At 33.1% G+C, this 19,903-nt stretch overlaps 1 protein-coding gene across 5 annotated transcripts; it reads right to left on the bottom strand.

Annotated features, from left to right (window-relative positions):
- Positions 1 to 348: 348 nt before the first annotated feature.
- LOC148620403 (uncharacterized) lies at positions 349 to 8,901 on the bottom strand. 5 transcript variants are annotated; one of them, XM_088581264.1, is made up of 3 exons: positions 8,849 to 8,901; positions 5,581 to 5,649; positions 349 to 4,772 (listed from the first exon to the last, which is right to left on the bottom strand). In XM_088581264.1, exon 3 carries the CDS (start codon positions 4,768 to 4,770, stop codon positions 3,091 to 3,093), a length of 1,680 nt encoding a protein of 559 aa, XP_088437390.1. In that variant the 5' UTR covers positions 4,771 to 4,772; positions 5,581 to 5,649; positions 8,849 to 8,901; the 3' UTR covers positions 349 to 3,090. The 5 variants fall into 5 exon arrangements, with proteins under 5 accessions (XP_088437390.1, XP_088437393.1, XP_088437391.1 ...); XM_088581267.1 differs by having other exon boundaries at positions 5,556 to 5,649; positions 8,849 to 8,885; XM_088581265.1 differs by lacking the exon at positions 8,849 to 8,901 and adding an exon at positions 6,855 to 7,648.
- Positions 8,902 to 19,903: the final 11,002 nt, after the last annotated feature.

Below are 19,903 nucleotides of genomic sequence, written 5' to 3'. Positions count from 1 at the left end.
TGTTTTACCATGTCAAGTGATGTATGCAACTGAAGTACACTTGATCATTTATTACATTAAACAAAAATACAATTTTGGTGATTTCTATTCAGTAGAAGTTTATTTTATCTATTCATTCCATCTTTAAATGACTCATTCTGCCATAAATTTATTATTTAAGGGTAAACGTCCTATGACATCAATTGATTTTTTAGAAATGCCATGTATCAAGACATCAACTGTTTTGCTTTGCCGTATCACCAGTATAACATGGATTTTTTGTAACAAAAACTTCTAGATATAATCGTTTATTATCACAAATATTGGTCAATATATCAATAGAATTTCACATTCATATCAAATATCGGCATAAAAATATCAAAGTGTCAGATTTGAGACAATTCAAATATAACAAACTCCAAAACTATAGTACGGTCATGCATACAAGAATAAAAGACAATATATATACACATTGAAGGAAATTGAATAAAACAGATTACGCATAAAAACTGACGATAAGGAAAACAAGACGTCACAAAAGAAAAACTGAAGCACTTGCAATATGAGCTTCCAAAACAACCAGAAGTGACATCAGGGGCTCCGAAAGGGTACTCTTATCTTTCTCTGCAAGAGGCAATCGTCATATTTCTATTGAGGATATTATGGCAATAGTCTAACAGTAATTTAGCTCCCCGATGCGAGTTACAGAGAGGGATGACGTCAAACATAATCACACTTGAGTGATATTTATTTCCTCAAACAAAAAATCATACTTAATTTAAATAAATCATGTGGAAATAGTAGTCGATATCCGAAAAGTACATATTGAATTAAGATTATTAAATATACGTCAGACAACGTGCCACCTTATTGGCTAGATATCCGAGAAACGAAACTAAGAATTTGACCTTGACCTTGAATTTTAATAAAACAAAGGAATAAATACAATTTGCAAAAAGAAAGATATTTAAATGTGTCTCTGTGTAATTTCGACGGCCTCAAACAATGTTGGTGATTCAATTCGGTTATATTATAGCAACGGCTACGTGGAACCACAGCTTTCCGACACGAGTAACAGAGGAGTTCCGTCAATTATCGCCTACACTTGAACGTTATTATCACTTCAAAAATTATGTAAGTGATGTGGATGTGGTAAAAGATATAAAAAATAAACAATAGATGATTATCAAAGATGAATAAAGAAATCACCATAAAACGCGACACATGTTTAACTAAACGTTTGGAAAAAACCGTATTTGACCTTGAAGTTGATACCAAAGTAACTAACCAAACAACATGTCAAATATCAAAGAAATTGAATTATGTCTTTGTGTAATTTTAACGCCCTGCCACGATAGGAGTGTGGATTACAATTTTAATTGATAGAATACCATATGATCTTGTGAAAAAAAGTTTTTTTTCTCAAATACAAATAACAAAAAGAAAGATTAACAAAGTGACAATGCTCATTCAGGTTTATCGGGAAAAAGTTCCATCAAATGTTTAAATGAACTTTTATTATGGCAATGACGGTTGAAATAGTAGAATTATTCAAATTCAAAAAGTGCAGGTGGGTGTTTCTAGAAAAGCAGAGGCTGCTTACCCTACCGGTGCATCTGGTCCATGCTCCCAGTTGTTAGTGGTCCGAGTTTGCTTTTGTTACTTTGTATGTGTAATTTTAGTTACTTCAAGTTCTTTGTTGTGTATGTCTGTTTTCCATGTTTGGTCCCTGGATGACTTTGTTTTGATTTCCGCTAGAACCATGGTTCCCTTGATTACCCTTTCGTATTTATTACTCATCGGTACTGGATGTGGCTTCCGTTTTCAATAAACGTTTCGTTTTTATTACTATATGTATTTGGTTTATTTTGAATTTTGAATTTCCTAAGTATTTCGTTCAATTTTTGTTGATTAGAAAGTCATCTTGAAAGCAAGCGTAGAATACACCAAAATGTGCAATACTTTAACATGTTTAATTAATTGTATTTTTGTCTTTATTATGCAGATTAATCAAAAACAGAGGATACAGGTTTAACATATGTTTTATTATCAGCAAGATAATTCTACAAACATAACAGAAGAATGCTGAAATTAAGGGGAAAAATAACATTCTGAAACTAACCAAAATAACTTTTAATGTATTGCCACAAAACTAAGAATTAAGCGCCTTTATTGAGCAGATAATTTTGACACAAGTATATCGATTGTCCCCAAAAGTCATTTTATAGTGTTGGTTTGCGTTTAGTTTCAAATTGATTCAAATTTGAAATCTATGACTTATAATTCGTTTTCAAAGGGAAATTTCTATATTAATTTCATAGTTTCTAGTTTTTATCCTGTAAAATAGCATTATCTATTTAATTTGAAAGTTGCTCAAAGTGCACAATAGTGATTAATTAAATAGTTTTAATTTGTCATTCAGTGACAATTGCAATGATTTGCAATACAAATTAAAAATAACCTACATGGTAAAACTTTATTCTAATATTTTCAACGTTTTTTCTATTTCTGTATTGATATTTCTTTAGATAATAAATTTACTGAGTTCTGAATGCCCTTTCAAATATAATTGTACATTATAGTTTATGTCGTTACAATAAAGACCTCTTTTGGAATAAATGATAAAATGATTAAAAACGAAAATTCTGAATCAAGTTATACACCAAAATCAAAAAGAATTTTTAACATTTTTATAGAACTACAATAATACGTATGAGCCTTTTTCGTTGAAAAAAGGGGAAATTGAAACAGTCGTACTACGTCATTATAACATACTCATTTTAACAAGTCATTAAACTACCCCTTTTTATTTACTAAATATGTATGCAAACAAAAGTTCTAAAATATCCTTTTTTACAAGTATTCACATGGTATGTAATGATATATACACAACTACAAACAAAACAAAACAAAGAAACAAAGCAATACAGTCAGCCATTCATTACTAGAAAGTAAGGAATGAAGTACGTGTCAATGCATAGATTTCATTTTACAATTCTAATCAAGGGACATCTATATTTGAAAAAAAACACAAGAAATAGCCCCTTTGGTGTTGTTTGTATGTATAATTGAATAACACAAGCAAAAATATTATACTATAATATATACTACTCACATGGAACTATGCACAACGTCAAACAAGAAAGCTTTGTCTTTCTCGTTGGTGATAAGTAATTTGTTAGTTGTCCGTTGGTAATGTAATGCTGTTGGTAAATCAAGCCCATCCTTCTTTGATAGAATCTCCTTATACCGTTTACAATCAGGGGAGATAACTATAATGCTGTGAGTATTATAACCGACAACATAAACATTACCGAAGTTGTCAATATCGATTCCCATTGGATTTTTCAACGACTCGTCCTTAAACCGCCATAGCTGTTTACCATCTTTTCCACAGCAAGTCACGGTATTAATCTTAAAATTTGAATAATAAATTTTGTCTTGAAATTCTACAACATAGCAGTGCGATGGAAGATGTTCTCTGAAGATGACCTTAACTGATCCGTCACTCGGGTTCATTTCACATACGCCTATGTATTGAGCACAATAAATTAGCTTATTACCACGAGACACGACACCGTAATTATATGTATTACAGCTGATAATCGTTGTTTCTTCATTATCCACATTCAGTTGAACGATATTTTTATTACCTGCGACTGATACAAATATTGTGCCTGTATCTTCTGAAACGGTGATATCTAAGGGAGACATTGCCAACTTGGTTTTGAATTGACATTTCCCAGTTCTATCAAAAACAGAAACGGTGCTTTTACGATAACATGGGAACGCCATTCTACCGTCAGACAACAACACACAGCCACAAACGTCTCTTCCTTCAGTGTCAATAGTTTGATTGAGTTTCAGGCTTATTTCGTCTACAGGTCTGCTGATCTTTACCTGTGCATTCTTTTCCTTTCTGTCAACTATCTTAGTAGTACAACGTTTGTGATCTATGTTGGTGTCTCCAAACGTCTTTCTAGAGAAAATAACTTTCTGCATCGATAGGTCTGCCCAGAAATTCAAAGAAATTGTATCGACATCTTCCTTTGTTAGGACTTGCTTGATTATCTGGCTTGTATCATGTACGGTTTTCTTCAAATGGCTAACGCCAAGGAATGCCTGGATATTTGATGCATGATTCCTTATGCCTGCAATATCCTTCTTATATTGGGATAATTCTTTTTTTCGGTCAGATAATGATGTCATTACGGATTGAATTTTAAGACATTCTTTTTCTTCAGCAGCAGTCAGGTCTTTAAGGGTTTCAGCTTGAATTCTGTCAAGATGCTGATTTATTCTAAGACGCATTTCGTATATATTTTTTTGTATTTTGTTTCTTTCATTTTTAATTGACTCCAAATTGTCTTCTCGGTCTCTTATGAGTAAGGTTACAGTTTCAGTAATGTCGGCTAAAGTATCTTCAATCTCACTGAAAGCAATTGAAGATTTAGCATTACAGGTTACTTGCTCTATTTTATCAATTCTTGTACAGCTTCGATGAATATCAGATACACAAGATCTGCAACATGGAGACGAATGATTATTACAGTATAATGAAAACCTTTCGTTGTGCTCTTCACAAACCTGTTTTATACTTTTAACAAACTCAGGAAGCACAAGGTATTCCGTAATCGGTACAGTAATATGCTTACGAGAAATTCGTCCCGCACGATGATGTTTACTGCACTTTTTACAGAGACCTTCATCACATTCTGAACACCAAACCTTTGCTAATGTGGATTTCTGTCGACTTTCACACACACCACAAACAGGATTGAAATTCGCCATACCTAAAAATGAGTTGATGTCGTTATTCAACTGTATGTTAGTTCACATGCACATGTGTACAATATACCCAATATAGTACCCCTATAAGGGAGGAGTCTACCAGAGAATTCTTTTTTTGTTTATTCGGGCATAAATATGAGTAACAATGACGGGATTTCTGATATTTGCCGGTTGACTAATATAGTATAGGAAGAAGGTCACTTCAAAAATAACATTTTGGGGTACTCTTTGGGTTTCGCATTAAAATGTATAATCTCACCCACCTGTGCTTTTGTGACTTCACCAAATTCCTTCACCAAAACACTAAATTTTACCAGTTTGTATTGGTACCATTACAAAACTGAGACATGTGAAGTTTAAGGAAGACTGAGACACTCGAACAAATTAGTTACAACAGTCTGTGCTCTTTTGTGTAAGTTGGGTAGGAACATAGACTTATACTGCAAAGAATGTTATTCGGGGACAGAAAGATTCGGTAATGGGAGGCCCAAGGACCAAAAGGACATCGTTTAGTAAAATCCTTCTATATCAGCTTTTGTTATATAGATGACGTATTGTCCTAATATCAGGGAATGCATACATCGCATCTACTCCAAAGAAATTTATATTAAGGTTACTTCAGATACTTTTCTATCGACGGCAAGGAAACACTGAAGACCAAACTATACGAAAATGTGATGGCTTCTTATTTGGCTTTATAATTTTTCTTTCATTTTTGGCAATATATATTTATCATCTGCGAAGTTTAGATCACAACTCAAACGTTGAGCCAATGTTAACCGTACCGAAACTACTAGGACATAACTTTACCGTTCAAGACTTCTAACAGTTTGTCTTCTGGAACAAGGTTATGTGGTCACAAAACTAAAGTCATAACTCCTAAAATTTTAAACAGTAATAATTATTATTGAAGTGAGATAATAAACAGTCCTTTCCAAATACCACGTGATAATAACAACAATTGAGGACTAGTTGTGGGATGACCAATGATAGATGATATATATAAAATTTTAAAAAGACAACATAATTTACAGGGGACATTAATTTCTGTTAAAAAGCCATCTAATCAGACCGAGGTTTTTATAAACTGAAGTTATGAAAAAGCTTTAATTGTTAAATAATATATATATATATATTTGATCCGATGGATCAGTGACGATTCTATTCGCTACACTGCTCCATCGGATCAAATTGATACAGGGAAGATATATTGTATTTGATCCGATAGAGCACTGTAGCGAATAGAGTCGTCACATTCTGAGACGTTGTATAATATTGATTTGTTGTGACATGCATCATTAATTTGATCCTCTATCCTACATAATAGCACCTAGATGAACTGTCCCGTACTATCATACATCGTGTACTAAGTTACAGCCCTAGACTAATCCTACGAGGAGGAATGACCCGCCTAGCGAAAGCTATATTTTTATATAGCCTAGCTGGCCGAGTGGTCTAGGGCGCTGGACTAAGTGCAGGCGGTGTTGCCATAGATGTCACAGCGGTAGAAGTTCGAGTCCCGCGGAGGGAACGACCAAAAATTTGCTTTAAATATATATATATATATATTAAATTATTTACCTTCCGTTAATGAATCTTGAATAAAAAAAAAAAGTGCACTAGTCACCAGATGATTTATGAAGTTGGACAATCACATGATGTTCTTGTGAGTATTGAGATGTCCTCGATTGGGACACATATCAATCTCCAGTATGAACATCTTATTTATAGGAGATCAACTTTTTTGTATTTATTTAAACACAATCTTTATCTAATATAAAATTATTTAGCACGACAAGTACGTAGATGGATCATATTGGTGCTAAGTTAGAATACAACAGTGATGCGTCATAACTGTTGAAACAAAAGTGACGTGAAACAGTTCCCCAAAGAAATAGTAAACAGAAGTTAAGTCATAAGTTGATTTAGGGCTGTTGGAATACCCTGTCGGGGATATAACAAAAGTAGAAGTAGACATGTTTTAAAGTAATTAGAAAGGAAACTTTTAATAGAGCGAGAACCGAAATTATAGAAAAACTTCAGTTGTTAAACTTATGTAATTTAAAAAATGTGAAATACGTTACCTTTCGTTAATGACAGTGTTTCAGAAAAAAAACAACAACGCACCAGCCAGATGACAAATTTTAACTAGGCCAATAAATGAGACGGTCGAGATGGCCCCGATTGTGACACATGTCTGTACACTTAGACTAGTAGCATATCGAACTTTATTTGTAATTATTCAAACAGAGCCTACTTTTTATCTTAAGTAAGATAACATGTCTGATACGTAAAATTAAGGTAACATGTAATTTGATCGTGAATAACATACCCATACATGTCGTCAAATATGTAAAATGGTTCAAAGCTTCTTATACCATTTTAGTGCATATCTATGTTACTGATCTATATTATCAATACCTCCCTATTTATTATCAAATCAATACTCCCGTCTGGGGTGTATATACTACAATCAATAGAATAACTGCGTCTGACCTAATTTCCAGTCACGAATTATTTTTAGTGGTTTTATGTTTTAGATTTTAGTTACAAGCAAAGACCATACCTCACAGTACTAAGTATTCAAGGTTCTTGTTATTTCTTTTAGAATTATTTGGTTTAAATTTATGTATTTAGTCTCACAACTATCCTCGATTTTATTCGATTTTATAATTTTGCACGATCATAATATTTTGCATGGTGCTTTGTTATGTCCCGGCGTTTTCATATACATTGTGGGAATGTGCCGTGCTTTATTTAAGGAATATCACTTCGCGGTTAATTCTGCGAAAATTGAACCAAAGTTCTTTATACAAAATGATATTTTCAGACATTCCTTTTAATTTAATATTTAGGCAAAAACAATAATAAATTCATATATTTACTTTTTTTCAAAAATGATTATTTTTTTGGTAAAAGTAGTGCGGTTTAAATAGGGGCGGTTTCAAGTTTATGATCATTTTATTGATCAGGTGAAAAAAAACTGTATCCGAGATAAAATAAAAACGACATCTTTTCTATCAGAAAAAAAAATGTTCTTAGCCTTTTCTTACGTAGTGCCAAACTAACCTTGAACAACCTTAAGTAACCTGTGCATTTCGCTCCATTGTGTGTGTAATTGTGTATGCAATTTAACTTTGTATCGTAGTCAAATTTTAATAAAAAAAATGTGTTTGTTTGTTTGTTTTGTTTTTGTTTTTGTTTGTTTTGTTTGTTTTGTTTTTGTTTTGTTTTTGTTTTGTTTTGTCTTAAGACAATCGTTGGAAACGATAGAACATTATAATATAAACGAACACAATCATAACTAGCCATGTCATATGGTTGATGCCCTATAACGACCAATCTGACTGTGCGTCCATCTGTCTGTTACAATTGCAAATCAGTTTAATACTTGTTTCTTTGTGATAAGATTTTGATATTTTGCATGTATGTAGTTACAATCTCGAGTTGAATACTAGGATTGGTGACATTGGCATTGATCTTTTTTTTCCTAATGTAACAAATTGTGCCCCTGGTTTTAATTAATCATGATACTTCTTTAATCTTCGACAGAGCCTTTTGACTTTTGGGCATGTGAGTAGATAATATAAAGAACAACCAAGGGAACCAAAATAATGCAATCCAGCACAAAGATCAGACCTGGAAAACAGACATACACAACAAAGATGACGCAACTACAATTAACGTATCCATTGTATGATTTTGTAAAACCTTGATATGTATAACATATAAATTATAACTATAAAATGAGTAATCAAGGGAACCAAGTATAGCGGTAATCAAAAGAATGTAATCCAGGGACAAAGACCAGACATGAAAAACAGACATACATTTGTATTACTTTTGTTATAAATGCATTTCAGAGCTTTCTTAAAATGGAAGCGTGTTTCAACTTGTTCATAACCTTTTGGAGATCTCTGAAAGTATTGACTATTTTGTACTTAGTTATACGTTGGTGCATTTGTTACGTATCACAACACCTTTTTTATTAAATTAGATAAAATTATTTTATAAACACCGAACTTATTTTAAAAAAGCTTCAATTGTTAAACTATCTTGAAAATGCGAAATTCGTTACCTTCAATTGATGAGAGTGGTGCAGCTGACCTGACCTCGATATCTACCTGTGCGTACCCTTGATAAGTAACAGATAAAACTTCACTTATTCAAACAGATCGTATTTCTTTATCTGATGTAATAAGATTTAACATGACGGATACCCAAAGTTTACCAATCCGTACTTAATTAAACTGAAATCAAACAAATCAATCAATCAAATTTCATAATATATTTCTGCTATTTGGTTTACCCGTTTCTTGTCTTTATTATCCCGGTTATTATCAACTTGGGAACAGTTGAAAATTAGATAAGTTTCTGCACACTGCAAAATGTCGACAACAGATTAGTTTTATTAAAGAGTAATCAAGGGAACCAAGGTTTTAACGGTAATAGAAAGAATGTATTTTTTTTAAATTACTTTTTGTATTTTTTTTTCAATCGGCATTAACCTTTGTGTTTACTGTTACGGAAATGTATGTAATATGTTTATATATACACTTCCACACGTCTTGTAGAAGTGCTTAATTTTGGCATGCATACAATAACAATACTGATTTTTTACAAAATGGAAATATTTAGATATTTAGTCGACGTACCCAAGTATATTGAATACAAAACCGATGTCATATTTTGAAGTTGGAAGCCATTGTTTTTTTATTATCATTTATTTATTTGTGTGTGTGTGTATGTGTTTGTTTGTGTTTGTTTGTTTTTGTTTTTGTCTGTTTGTTTTTTTAAGGTAATGTTAAGTAAGTGCTTGTTCTCTAAAGCGATGTTTTTCGAAATATTCAAAGGACAATGTCAATTAAGAGAGAAATCAAAGGAACCAAGGTTATGGCGGTAATCAAAAGAATGTAATCCAGGGACAAAGACCAGACATGGAAAACAGACACACACAACAAAGAACACAAAGTAACTAAAATCATACATACAAAGTAACAAAAGTAAATGAGAAACTCGGACTCCACTAAAAACTGGGAGCATGGACCAGGTGCACCGGTAGGGTAAGCGTCCTCTGCTTTTCTAGAAACACCCGCCGAGTTGCTCATAAAAAGTCAAGTCCGTGGTAGACAAACGAGGAAATGTAAACTATGACCCGTTGAATAAATCAGTTTTCATGGTGCTGATGGATACATCATAACGATCCACGAGTTCATGATGACGACCATAAAACTTCTGTAGTGATGACTTCAATCTTGTAGCAACATAACCCTGTTCCAGAAGCCTATTTGTTAGACTTCTAGCGCGATACAAAAAGTCTGCGTAGTCCCGGCAAGCTTTGGCATAACGTATGAGTTGTGATATGAACACTCCATACGCAGGAGCCGAAGGGATGTTGCCACAGATGAAAGTAAAGTTGACATTTCAGAATGAAAAGTCATCACGTTTGTCGTAAAGTTTGGTCAAGTTTTCCTTTACCATCGACTTCTAAGTGTAGATCAAGATATGAGGCTGACTTCACAGTGTGTGTAGTATCCTTTATCTCAAGTTCTTTTGGGTAGATGCGATGTATCAAATCCCCGAAATTAGGATTGTTTAAAGATAATACGTCATCTATATAGCGGAAACTGAGATTGAAGGATCTAGCCAAACGATATTCTTTCTTTCTGATCAAATCAGCTATAAAGTCAGCCTCATAAGAGTGAAGAAATAGGTCAGCAAGTAAAGGACCACAATTTGTTCCCATTGGAATGCCGACCGTTTGTTGAAAAACACGTCCACCACACTGGACAAATATGTTGTCGATTAAAAATTCCAGCATTTTTTAAACATCTTCCTCTGTATATTTGGAAGATGATTTGGAATTATTTCTTACAAAGTATGTGGAATCTCTACCAAGAATTATATATTTGTATCTAGATGTACCATCTTTTTTGGAAAAAACAACGATGTATAATGTTTTTAAGTCGGGGTTTTAACTGAGTATGGGGAATAGAAGTATACAGTGTTGAAAAATCATAGGTTTTAATGCTATTATAGGTCTTATCACTGCTATTATTTTCTACGTGTACCTCTGATAATAAACATCGGATATAAAACGTTTTGCAGACAAAAACAATGTTTTTTGGGCTTTGTCTGCTGGTATGACAACATATTTGTCATGTATAGTAGACAATGTTTTTACTACATCGGGGTCTTTGAAAACTGATGTAGCCTTGGCACTCATTGACCTACTTAAAACTTTCATTCGTTTCAAAATTAAAGAGAGAAATAAATTACAAAGAAATACTATCGATAAAGGTAAAAAAAAGTACACGCTCATTTCACTTTTAAGACTATGAAACTTTTTTAAACCGCTATATGTTTATTTGTCAAAATCTGCAAAATTAAGCAACAATGAATATTAATACGCTTACAATAAATCAAAGCATGTATATGAAAATGTAAATCTACATACATTCAATTTTTCGATAATTTTCACTACAGTGTCCATCTGAGGACATAATTAATATCTTGTCACACGATTTTGCTGTTTTAAGTCGTGAGTCGAAAATTTAATTAATTTATCTATAATAAAATTTTAGTTTTAACATGCATTTAACAATAAGATGTGGCTGTATAAAAAAATGGCCAGATAAAATTGTATCACTTTTCTCGATACTTTTTGTACCAATTAGAGGGATATGATAGCTTGATTTTAAAGTAATCAAATTTGCAAACAAAGTATTGAGCAGTGGCATTATTTTTTCAAGAAACACTGAGGTTCTGTTTAAGCTTTCCACGTTAGTAAACACAAGTATCTTTTAAAAACAAAACAAGCAATCACAAAAAGACAGAAACAGATAAGAAACTAGTTAAACATATAAGTATCTGAATAACATAATTTTATGTAAATTTCAAATGTACTCTTTGGTCACTTCTTGCTTTATTTCAATGCTATGTAATCTGATTTCGTTTAACTTTGTTTTATTTTTAGTAAAAATGGCATCTTATTTTTGAGCATCGGGACAAATTTCAGAAGCCATCTATATTATTTCTAACATGATTTCAATGCTACATGTAAATATCAATTTATTTTTTATTTTGATACTTCTTAATATAAGTGTTTATATTACCTCATCTTTAAAGTAGAACGGACAAAAAATAACTGTTCATGTGGTAAATAAACAGTCGCTGCTGAACACGTTCTCTTATCCTTCTTTATAAATTATCCATTTCAGGAAACATTAGAAAAAGCATATTTTTTATGCTGGCACACGTAAAAAGCCATGCTGCATAAAGTACAACTGTAAATATATGGGCTGTTTGAATATCTTTTAAGTTGTTTTCGTGGCGTCCGGGTGTCTGATATCCACAAAAGCCACAGATAAAACGTATTACTCTCCCGAACTAATTAAAGTCACAAAATTCTTATTAAAATACGACTACCTGTCTAAAAATTATGATGTGATTTTTTTCCATCTCCAATCCAGGATTATTCATTCAAACCATGAAACTCCTTAATCATGTTTCGTGGTTGTTAAGGTATACGCTATGTAATGCCTACATGGTATTTTATATAAATGTAAAAGTTGAAAGAGGTTACTCTTGTTACTTTCATTAAAATAGATTATTCTGGTTACTTTTATTAAAAGCATTATCAATATTTGGTCAATAATGTTCTATTCAATAAATCAGGCACGATTGTGGAATTAAAACAGCGTCTTATAAAACAATTAGACCCTTCCCTTCTATCACTATTAGTGTCGACCTACAGCTACCTACAGGTGACATGACACAGCTAGACACGTCCCTTCCGTCATTGCCAGTACCGTTCTATCATCTGTAGGTGACATGACACAGCAAGACTCGTTCCTCCCGTCTATGTCGATAGTATGAGTTACTATGTTATTGACAATGTTTTCATGGATGTTTCGGACTTTACGGTACTCCTCGCACATATGTGTTGATACCGTAGACATACACACAACCGGAACATTGAGTAAAACAGGCCCAAAGACACGAGTCGAAGTGAAAGTACTTTAAGTTAAAATCACACTTAAAATATGCAGTTCATTAACATAGATAAAGTAAGAAACAATTACAGTATCTAGATCCGGTAAGCTGAATTTCATTTTAAATAAACAGTTGTTAACCTATGCTGTCTCACCCCTTTCAGTAATCATCCAATTTATTAAACACTTAACAACGCAAAAAATGATAATCTTAATAAAAAAAATCAAAGGACTGAAGTACTGAGTCCATGAAGCCTTCATGGTTTGCTCTGTTCCTTACTGCACAATCACATTTCTAATCATAACAAAGGATTGTAATATTTTAAACTAGGGAAAGTAATATTTTTACCATTCTTTCTCTTAGAAGATTTTTTTTCAAAGACCGATTATTAGCCGAGAGCCATGGCTTCTTGAGTTGATTTGACGATACACATTTAAAATGTACATGTTAATTCACTCTTCTATGTTTTTTTTTTTTTTTTTTTTTTTGGCTTTTTATATCACTTCACAACATTTTGCTTTTACTTATCATAAAATTGAAGCAAATATTTATACAGCTCCAAGTTCTCCCTTAGTCATACATGGACAAAGACTCTTTAGTTAAACCACTGTTGACTCCTGTGTTCCTGTGTCAAAGCATGTAAATTTGCCGTTTTGCTGTCTAATTACTTTCAAAATGAATTATGTCCATACAATTAGACCAAAGCATCAACATAGTAGTTCACCCAAAACCAAGATTCTTTTACCTCTACTAAATAGAGTTACTGAGTCATAAAATGGAGCAGTCCTGAGAGACGCAAAAAGGGTATTCAAGACTGTGATAGAAACAATCTGCATTTTCATGTCATTAAAACAACTTGTATCTTTCAGTACTAATGGACCCCATAATTTGTTTAATGGCTAAATCAGATAACTAGCAAGTCCCATCCCTATTATATGCAATGCTGTCAAAATATTCTAAATAAACAGAAACTGAAAACTTTTGGTAAATAACATTTTTACAGTTTTCAACATGTGTTGTTAATTGTAAATATGTGTATATGTATTAAGATGACAAACAATGAAATGAATACATCAATTGAAACTAGGTTTTTGTACTGTTTACAAGTAACACATTGTAAACAAGTCTTATCTTTCAAAAAAGATATCTTACGCAGTAAAATTTGTTCTTTTTACTTATAATTTTCCACATTTCATTTTGCAAATGACTGCGTCGGAAAAAGAATACATGTTACAAGTATGTGTTGGTACATACAAAGTATGTATAGCATGCAATACCTATACTTTCGCTGTTGTTGCATGATTATAAACTGATTCAAAAAGTTCAAACCTTCTACAGTTTGTAACATGAATATAATCATGCATTACACAGCAAAAAAGGGTAAATTATCATGACTATGAGTTAACGATAGATTCATACTTATTTATCATAAACTAACAAAGAACATTTTACAAATATTGTACATCAATGATAAATAAAAATTTAAACAAGATTAATACAGAAGACTTGACATGATGCTCGTCTGTTGAAATGCATGCGGGGTGACGCGAAAGTACTGTACTAACGGGTTGACAGGCAGAAAAAAAAGGATTCATTTTCCCTTCAATATTAAAATATATAAAACTTTGTCGCTCAAATACTATTTTCAACTATTTTAAGTCTAGATCTAAAAATTGTCAGGCAAATTAAAGAATATATATTTAGATTTGTCATGATGCTCAACTGGAGAAATCCAAGATGGCGGGATGACGCGAGGGTACTAGCGGGGACAACAGATAAAGAAAAAAATATCCATTCTTTCCCTCAAGATAATCAAAACTTGTTCGCAAATAGTACCTGTAATGGAAGAATTGTGTCTACGCAGGGAGTACATTCGTGCAGTAACCCACCTTATTCAATCAAACTATTTCAATCAAACTGTTTTGCATCCCCTTCAGCTTCAGAAACTTTTCTTCTAATGTCACGTGAGATATTCATACGCATCAGATGTCCCGTGACTGTAACAATATTTCACCACATGATCACAGTCCGAAGAAACAAGTCATTAAATAGTGCGTAAATATTACACGGATTCCTATAAATGAAATGGAAGATGCGAAATTTCCCTTGCATGCTGTTTGACTAAATATCAATTTCGTGGTTATTTTTACTCGTTTCCATTTCACGTTTCACTCTTTTCCATTCACAATGGTATTGACCGCGGATGCATGTGAGTGCTACCGCAAATTATGATATTTAGCAAGATTTTCGTATGATGCCTAGGTCAATTTCAGCCACTGTCCATGCTTCATTGACAAAAAACAAATATTACTTGAACCCGCAACTGTTGAAAAAATGTACATCAACAAATCTATGTATTATGTATGTACTACATGTAGAGTACTGGTTAGAGAGTAGATCTTTAGTGCTCCGTCTGTACTACATGTAGTATAGTGGTTAGAGAGTAGATCTCGCCGTTTTCAAGACTGAAGCAATTCTCAGCAATGAGCTCACTAAAAATGTATTCTTCAATGAAAATGTGTGTATGACAGCCCATTTTTAGAGCAAAACATCAGCAATCTGTCGCGGACGCTTTTTCTTAAGATTTGGGTATGAATTTTTTTTCACAGGAGAGAACGGAAAATCGGTTGGCGAGAATTACTTGCCGGTGAGAACTACTCTTTGACCAGTAGGTGCAAGATTTTGTTGTAGGATGTGCTTTTCTCATATTTAATCTATTGTTGGGGTAAAAAGGACATGCATCTGACTCTAAAATGATAAATTATGTTTTACATTAATTTCAAACAGTTATACTGCATTCACTGTTTGATTCTCTGTACCATATCAATGTTTCTTGTATTCCGGTATTTCATTATGTTTTAGCACGTAAAAGAGAGATAGATGAAAAATAACGTCACCACTGCAGGCTTGAAAAAAAAATTTCTTTTCCGAATATATAATTTCGATAGCAATAGTATTTTCAATGAATACAAACAAAAAGTATGACTTGCTGGGGTATTGGTGATAATTTCTTTCTCGATATAGACCACTAGGTTATAAATTATCTATCTATAAATAACGTCAAACAGGAGAGCCTTATATATATTTTCGAAGGCCACCAGTAACTGGTTGGTTGATCGTTGATAATGCAATGCTTGTGGCAAAGTCAACCCAAGATCTCTTTGAATCGGGTACCATCAGGTGAGATAACTATAACCTTATGAGTGCCATTATAACCGACAACATATACGTTACCAAAGTCGTCAACATCATTCCCATTGGACACTCAAGGGAATCGTTCTTAAACCGCCATAATTGCTGTCCGTCGTTTCCACAACACGTCACTGTATTTTCGTCAAAACTTGTATAATACAGTTTGTTAAAGATCTCTGTCACGTAGCAGAAATCTGGAAGATTTTCTCTAACGATGACCGTAACCGATCCATCAGTCAGGTTCATTTTACTAACACCCTTACCTTTAGCACAAAAAATCAGCGTATTACCACAAGCCATGACACCGTAGTTGAACGTATTACAACTAACAGCTGTTGCTTCATTACTGTTTATGTTAAATTCAATGAATTCTTGTGTATTACCTTGTCCAGTTGATATATATATTGTATCTTTTGAGAAAGTGGTAGCATACGCACTTCTGATCTTGGTTTCAAACTGATATTTTCCATTGGCATCAAAAACAGAAACAGTGTCATTGTTATAACACGAGAATGCCGTGCTACCGTCAGGCAATAACACACAACCACAAACGTCACTTCCTTTGGTGTCAATAGTTTTAATGAGCTCTAGATTTATGCTATTTATTGTTTCTGGTCTAGTGATCTTTGACTGTGCTCCTTTTTCATTCCCCTCAACTACCTTAACGGAACAACTCGTGTGGATTATTTTGATATCACCAAACATTTAACATGTAGGGCAGGAAATTTTATGATGTTCACTGCTATTTTGTAGTCCCTCATCACATTCGGAGCAATACCCATCAAATGTGGTTGTCTTTTTGCAACTTTCACGTACACCACAAACGGGAACAATAATTAAGTCCTTAAACTTGGCCGACTTAAAGCAAATATGATATACAAATAAACCATGTTAAAACCACGGAGGGAGAGGGGTAACTTTACAGGTAACGGATACGGGTGTGCGGTCCCAAAAATTTTTACCAACCCGATTCAAATGTTCTGACAATGATAAACTGATGTGTTAATATATAGCCTTTTTATAAATGTTAACCCCAATCACATATACTGCAACTAAAATGCCTATCCTTACTACTAATCATAAAAAGTAGACCGATATGGGCCGCACATCTGTACCTACCCATTGAACTTAAATTACCCCTCTCGTGGTTAAAGCAACCACTCTTCCTGTTCGGAGGACATAATGAATGAAACCTTATTGGAAAATAATAGTTTTGTTGTACTGTATTTACTGCACGGTGACTCTGATCAATAAGGTAATATACCATTACTATATAAAAAAGGTATTCCATTCCTCTGGAAAAGATGTATTATTGCTTGCCAGCTTGATCATATCGTACGATTATTAAAATCATGGAGACTTAAAATATGATATAAATGGGGAAGGTTTGTATCTTCATGAATGACAAGCACTTGTATTACTTGCCGTTATATTTTGACATCTATTCTGATACCGGTATTTTAAAACTGAGGTCTAACCAGGAAGGTAAACAGTCGTAACATGGTGATTTAAGAACGAACTGATCAGGTTCTTACAAATGTTCAAATGGCGCGTCTTAAGTTTATTCTCAAAACAAAAATGATGATGTGTACATTCCTTTAAGATATGAAATATAAAATGATAATGATTTTTAGGTCAATTCCTGTGTAGTATTAAATAAGTACTATCTTTTAAAAGAAAAGATAGCTGACGCAGTAAAATTTTGTTCTTTTTTATTTCTAAGTTTCTTTCAAGAAAATAACACATGGCACGCAACTTTTAATTTCATAGAAAGTTGGGAATGTTGCATATCAAATGAAAGGTCTTCAAAAGCAAGATGAAAACACTGACAATTGCATTTAACATTTTAATAGTGTAATATTTTTCCATAGTGGCCAGATTTTAAAAGGGTAGGGTTGTGATCACGCCAAAGTACTTAAACCCCGCCGCATGTTTGGCGCCTGTCCCAAGTCAGCAATTTCTGGCTTTTGTAATTCTTGTTTCGTTTTCACCTTTAGTTTATTTGTTAAGATACTTAAGAATATAGGGGCAATTATTTTGCTGTACCTATGTATAATGATGTTTTGGGACCAGCTGCAGCCTTCCCTGTGGTGTGAGGATTTCCTCTTTGTTTATTGAAAACCAGTGGGTGGCATTATATTGGGCTGACATTTTCATTCCGGTGCTAGTCTTAGCAGATATTTGTTTATATGACCCAGATTTTTTTCATCTGATACTGTGTAAAATCCGAAAATTGATGAAATGAAATCGTATCGAAAGATCCCCAACTGGTGTTGTTTATTGGAACAGTGTGTATGAAATGCCACCAAGTTAGAAAGTTGATGAATCGCAGACTACTTTTAACTACAACTCCATCTAAAACACAAAATACCGACTTTGTATTAAAGATGTTACTTATGTATGTTGTATGCGTGTATGAAGTTATAAGATCTATAAATAAATGGGGAGATCGAGGTCTCAGTAAAGAATTTATATGTACACAGAACCAAACAAATCCGAGCGGAAACAAGCAATTCTACCATGTGCAATACCAAAATGATGACAAAGTGTTTTACGGGGTTTTGATCATAGTAATATTGCATTTTTAAACTTTTGTTATATAATTAAAAAAAAAAATTCTTGTCAAGTTGCTCCCTGACGTTTAGCTGTGAAATGTGCAATAACAAAACGAAGAGTGAGTGTTTTACATGGTTTTGATTTTACTATTTTTTTTATAAACATTTTGATATGTAGTTCATGATTTTTTTCCTTGTTCCTCTCCTCGTCAAAATCAAATGGTTGTTCCTTTATGTTTACCTGTAAAATGATATTTGTGTTCTTGTAGATCAACACTTAAAATAAAATTACTGTTTCAATAACCTATCGAATTACATTTGAAAACCACAGGTAAAACTTTAAATGATACAGTTAACATTTAGCGATGACTTGTTTGAATAATGAAGGATTACTGGACTGATGGACAGAGTGCAAACCTGAACTTACTTTCGGCGAAAGACACCAGTTGGAGACTAATAAGCGAAGGATCAGGAAAGGGGAGTCATCATACAAAAGCAAGATACCGGGTACCAAATATCTACGAAATCAATAGAATAGATAAAACCCAATATATAACATAATTACAAACCAAAAAGTAGCATTGACTACACTGAACACTGGGGTTTGTACCGAGTGCACCAGTAGGGACAGCACCCTCGGCCTTACAAGAGACGTTCATAAGGATCTTCATATGATGTCAAATATGAAATGAACTGGAACAAGTAACTACGACATTATTAGACAACATGTCCTGAAGATCGATGCGGTCACATCGGTACCATTACAAACAACAAGTTTATGATATTGACCTTTAACCTTTTGATATACTGACCTTAGTTTTGTGGCTATACAACCTTTTTCCAATATTTAAACAGTTCCTAAATATTTTAATGTCACCTAAATACCTGAAGAAAAGACAACCTGGTCTATGTTGTGTGTGGCAAAGTTTAAGCAGCACTCCAAATAATAATCATGCAAAATGTGGTTCATAGTTGGAAAGCCTATGTACTATTTTTTTTTATATTTAGTTAGAAATTATAGTAAACAGAAATTAACATGTGGCTTTTCATATGACCTGTTCTTAGGAGATAAAAATAAATATAGACTGTACTGTATAATTCAAAATCAAGGGAGACAACTCTGAAAATGACACTAAAATACAATAAAAACTGTTTGGTTTTCAATATAGATTATCTCCTAAGACCAGACAGAATGGAATGAATAATAATACATTTCATCATATAGACCTATAAAGCAATTTAATAAAACCCAAAAATATGTAACCTTTTTTCGGGGTGTATCACATATTACAGAATTTGCATGATTCTTACAAAGACTACTACCTAAAAAGTTTTCATGGGTAAAATTCAATTTTACTTTAGCATTAAAGTCTTGTAAAAAATACTTCATT

The sequence above is a fragment of the Perna viridis genome, chromosome 4 (assembly GCF_037379345.1).
Source record: "Perna viridis isolate PV_CMFRI_1.1 ecotype Kerala chromosome 4, ASM3737934v1, whole genome shotgun sequence".
Taxonomy (NCBI): domain Eukaryota; kingdom Metazoa; phylum Mollusca; class Bivalvia; order Mytilida; family Mytilidae; genus Perna; species Perna viridis.
Note: the sequence above shows the minus strand (reverse complement) of the source record. Positions and strands in the feature narration are given on the sequence as shown.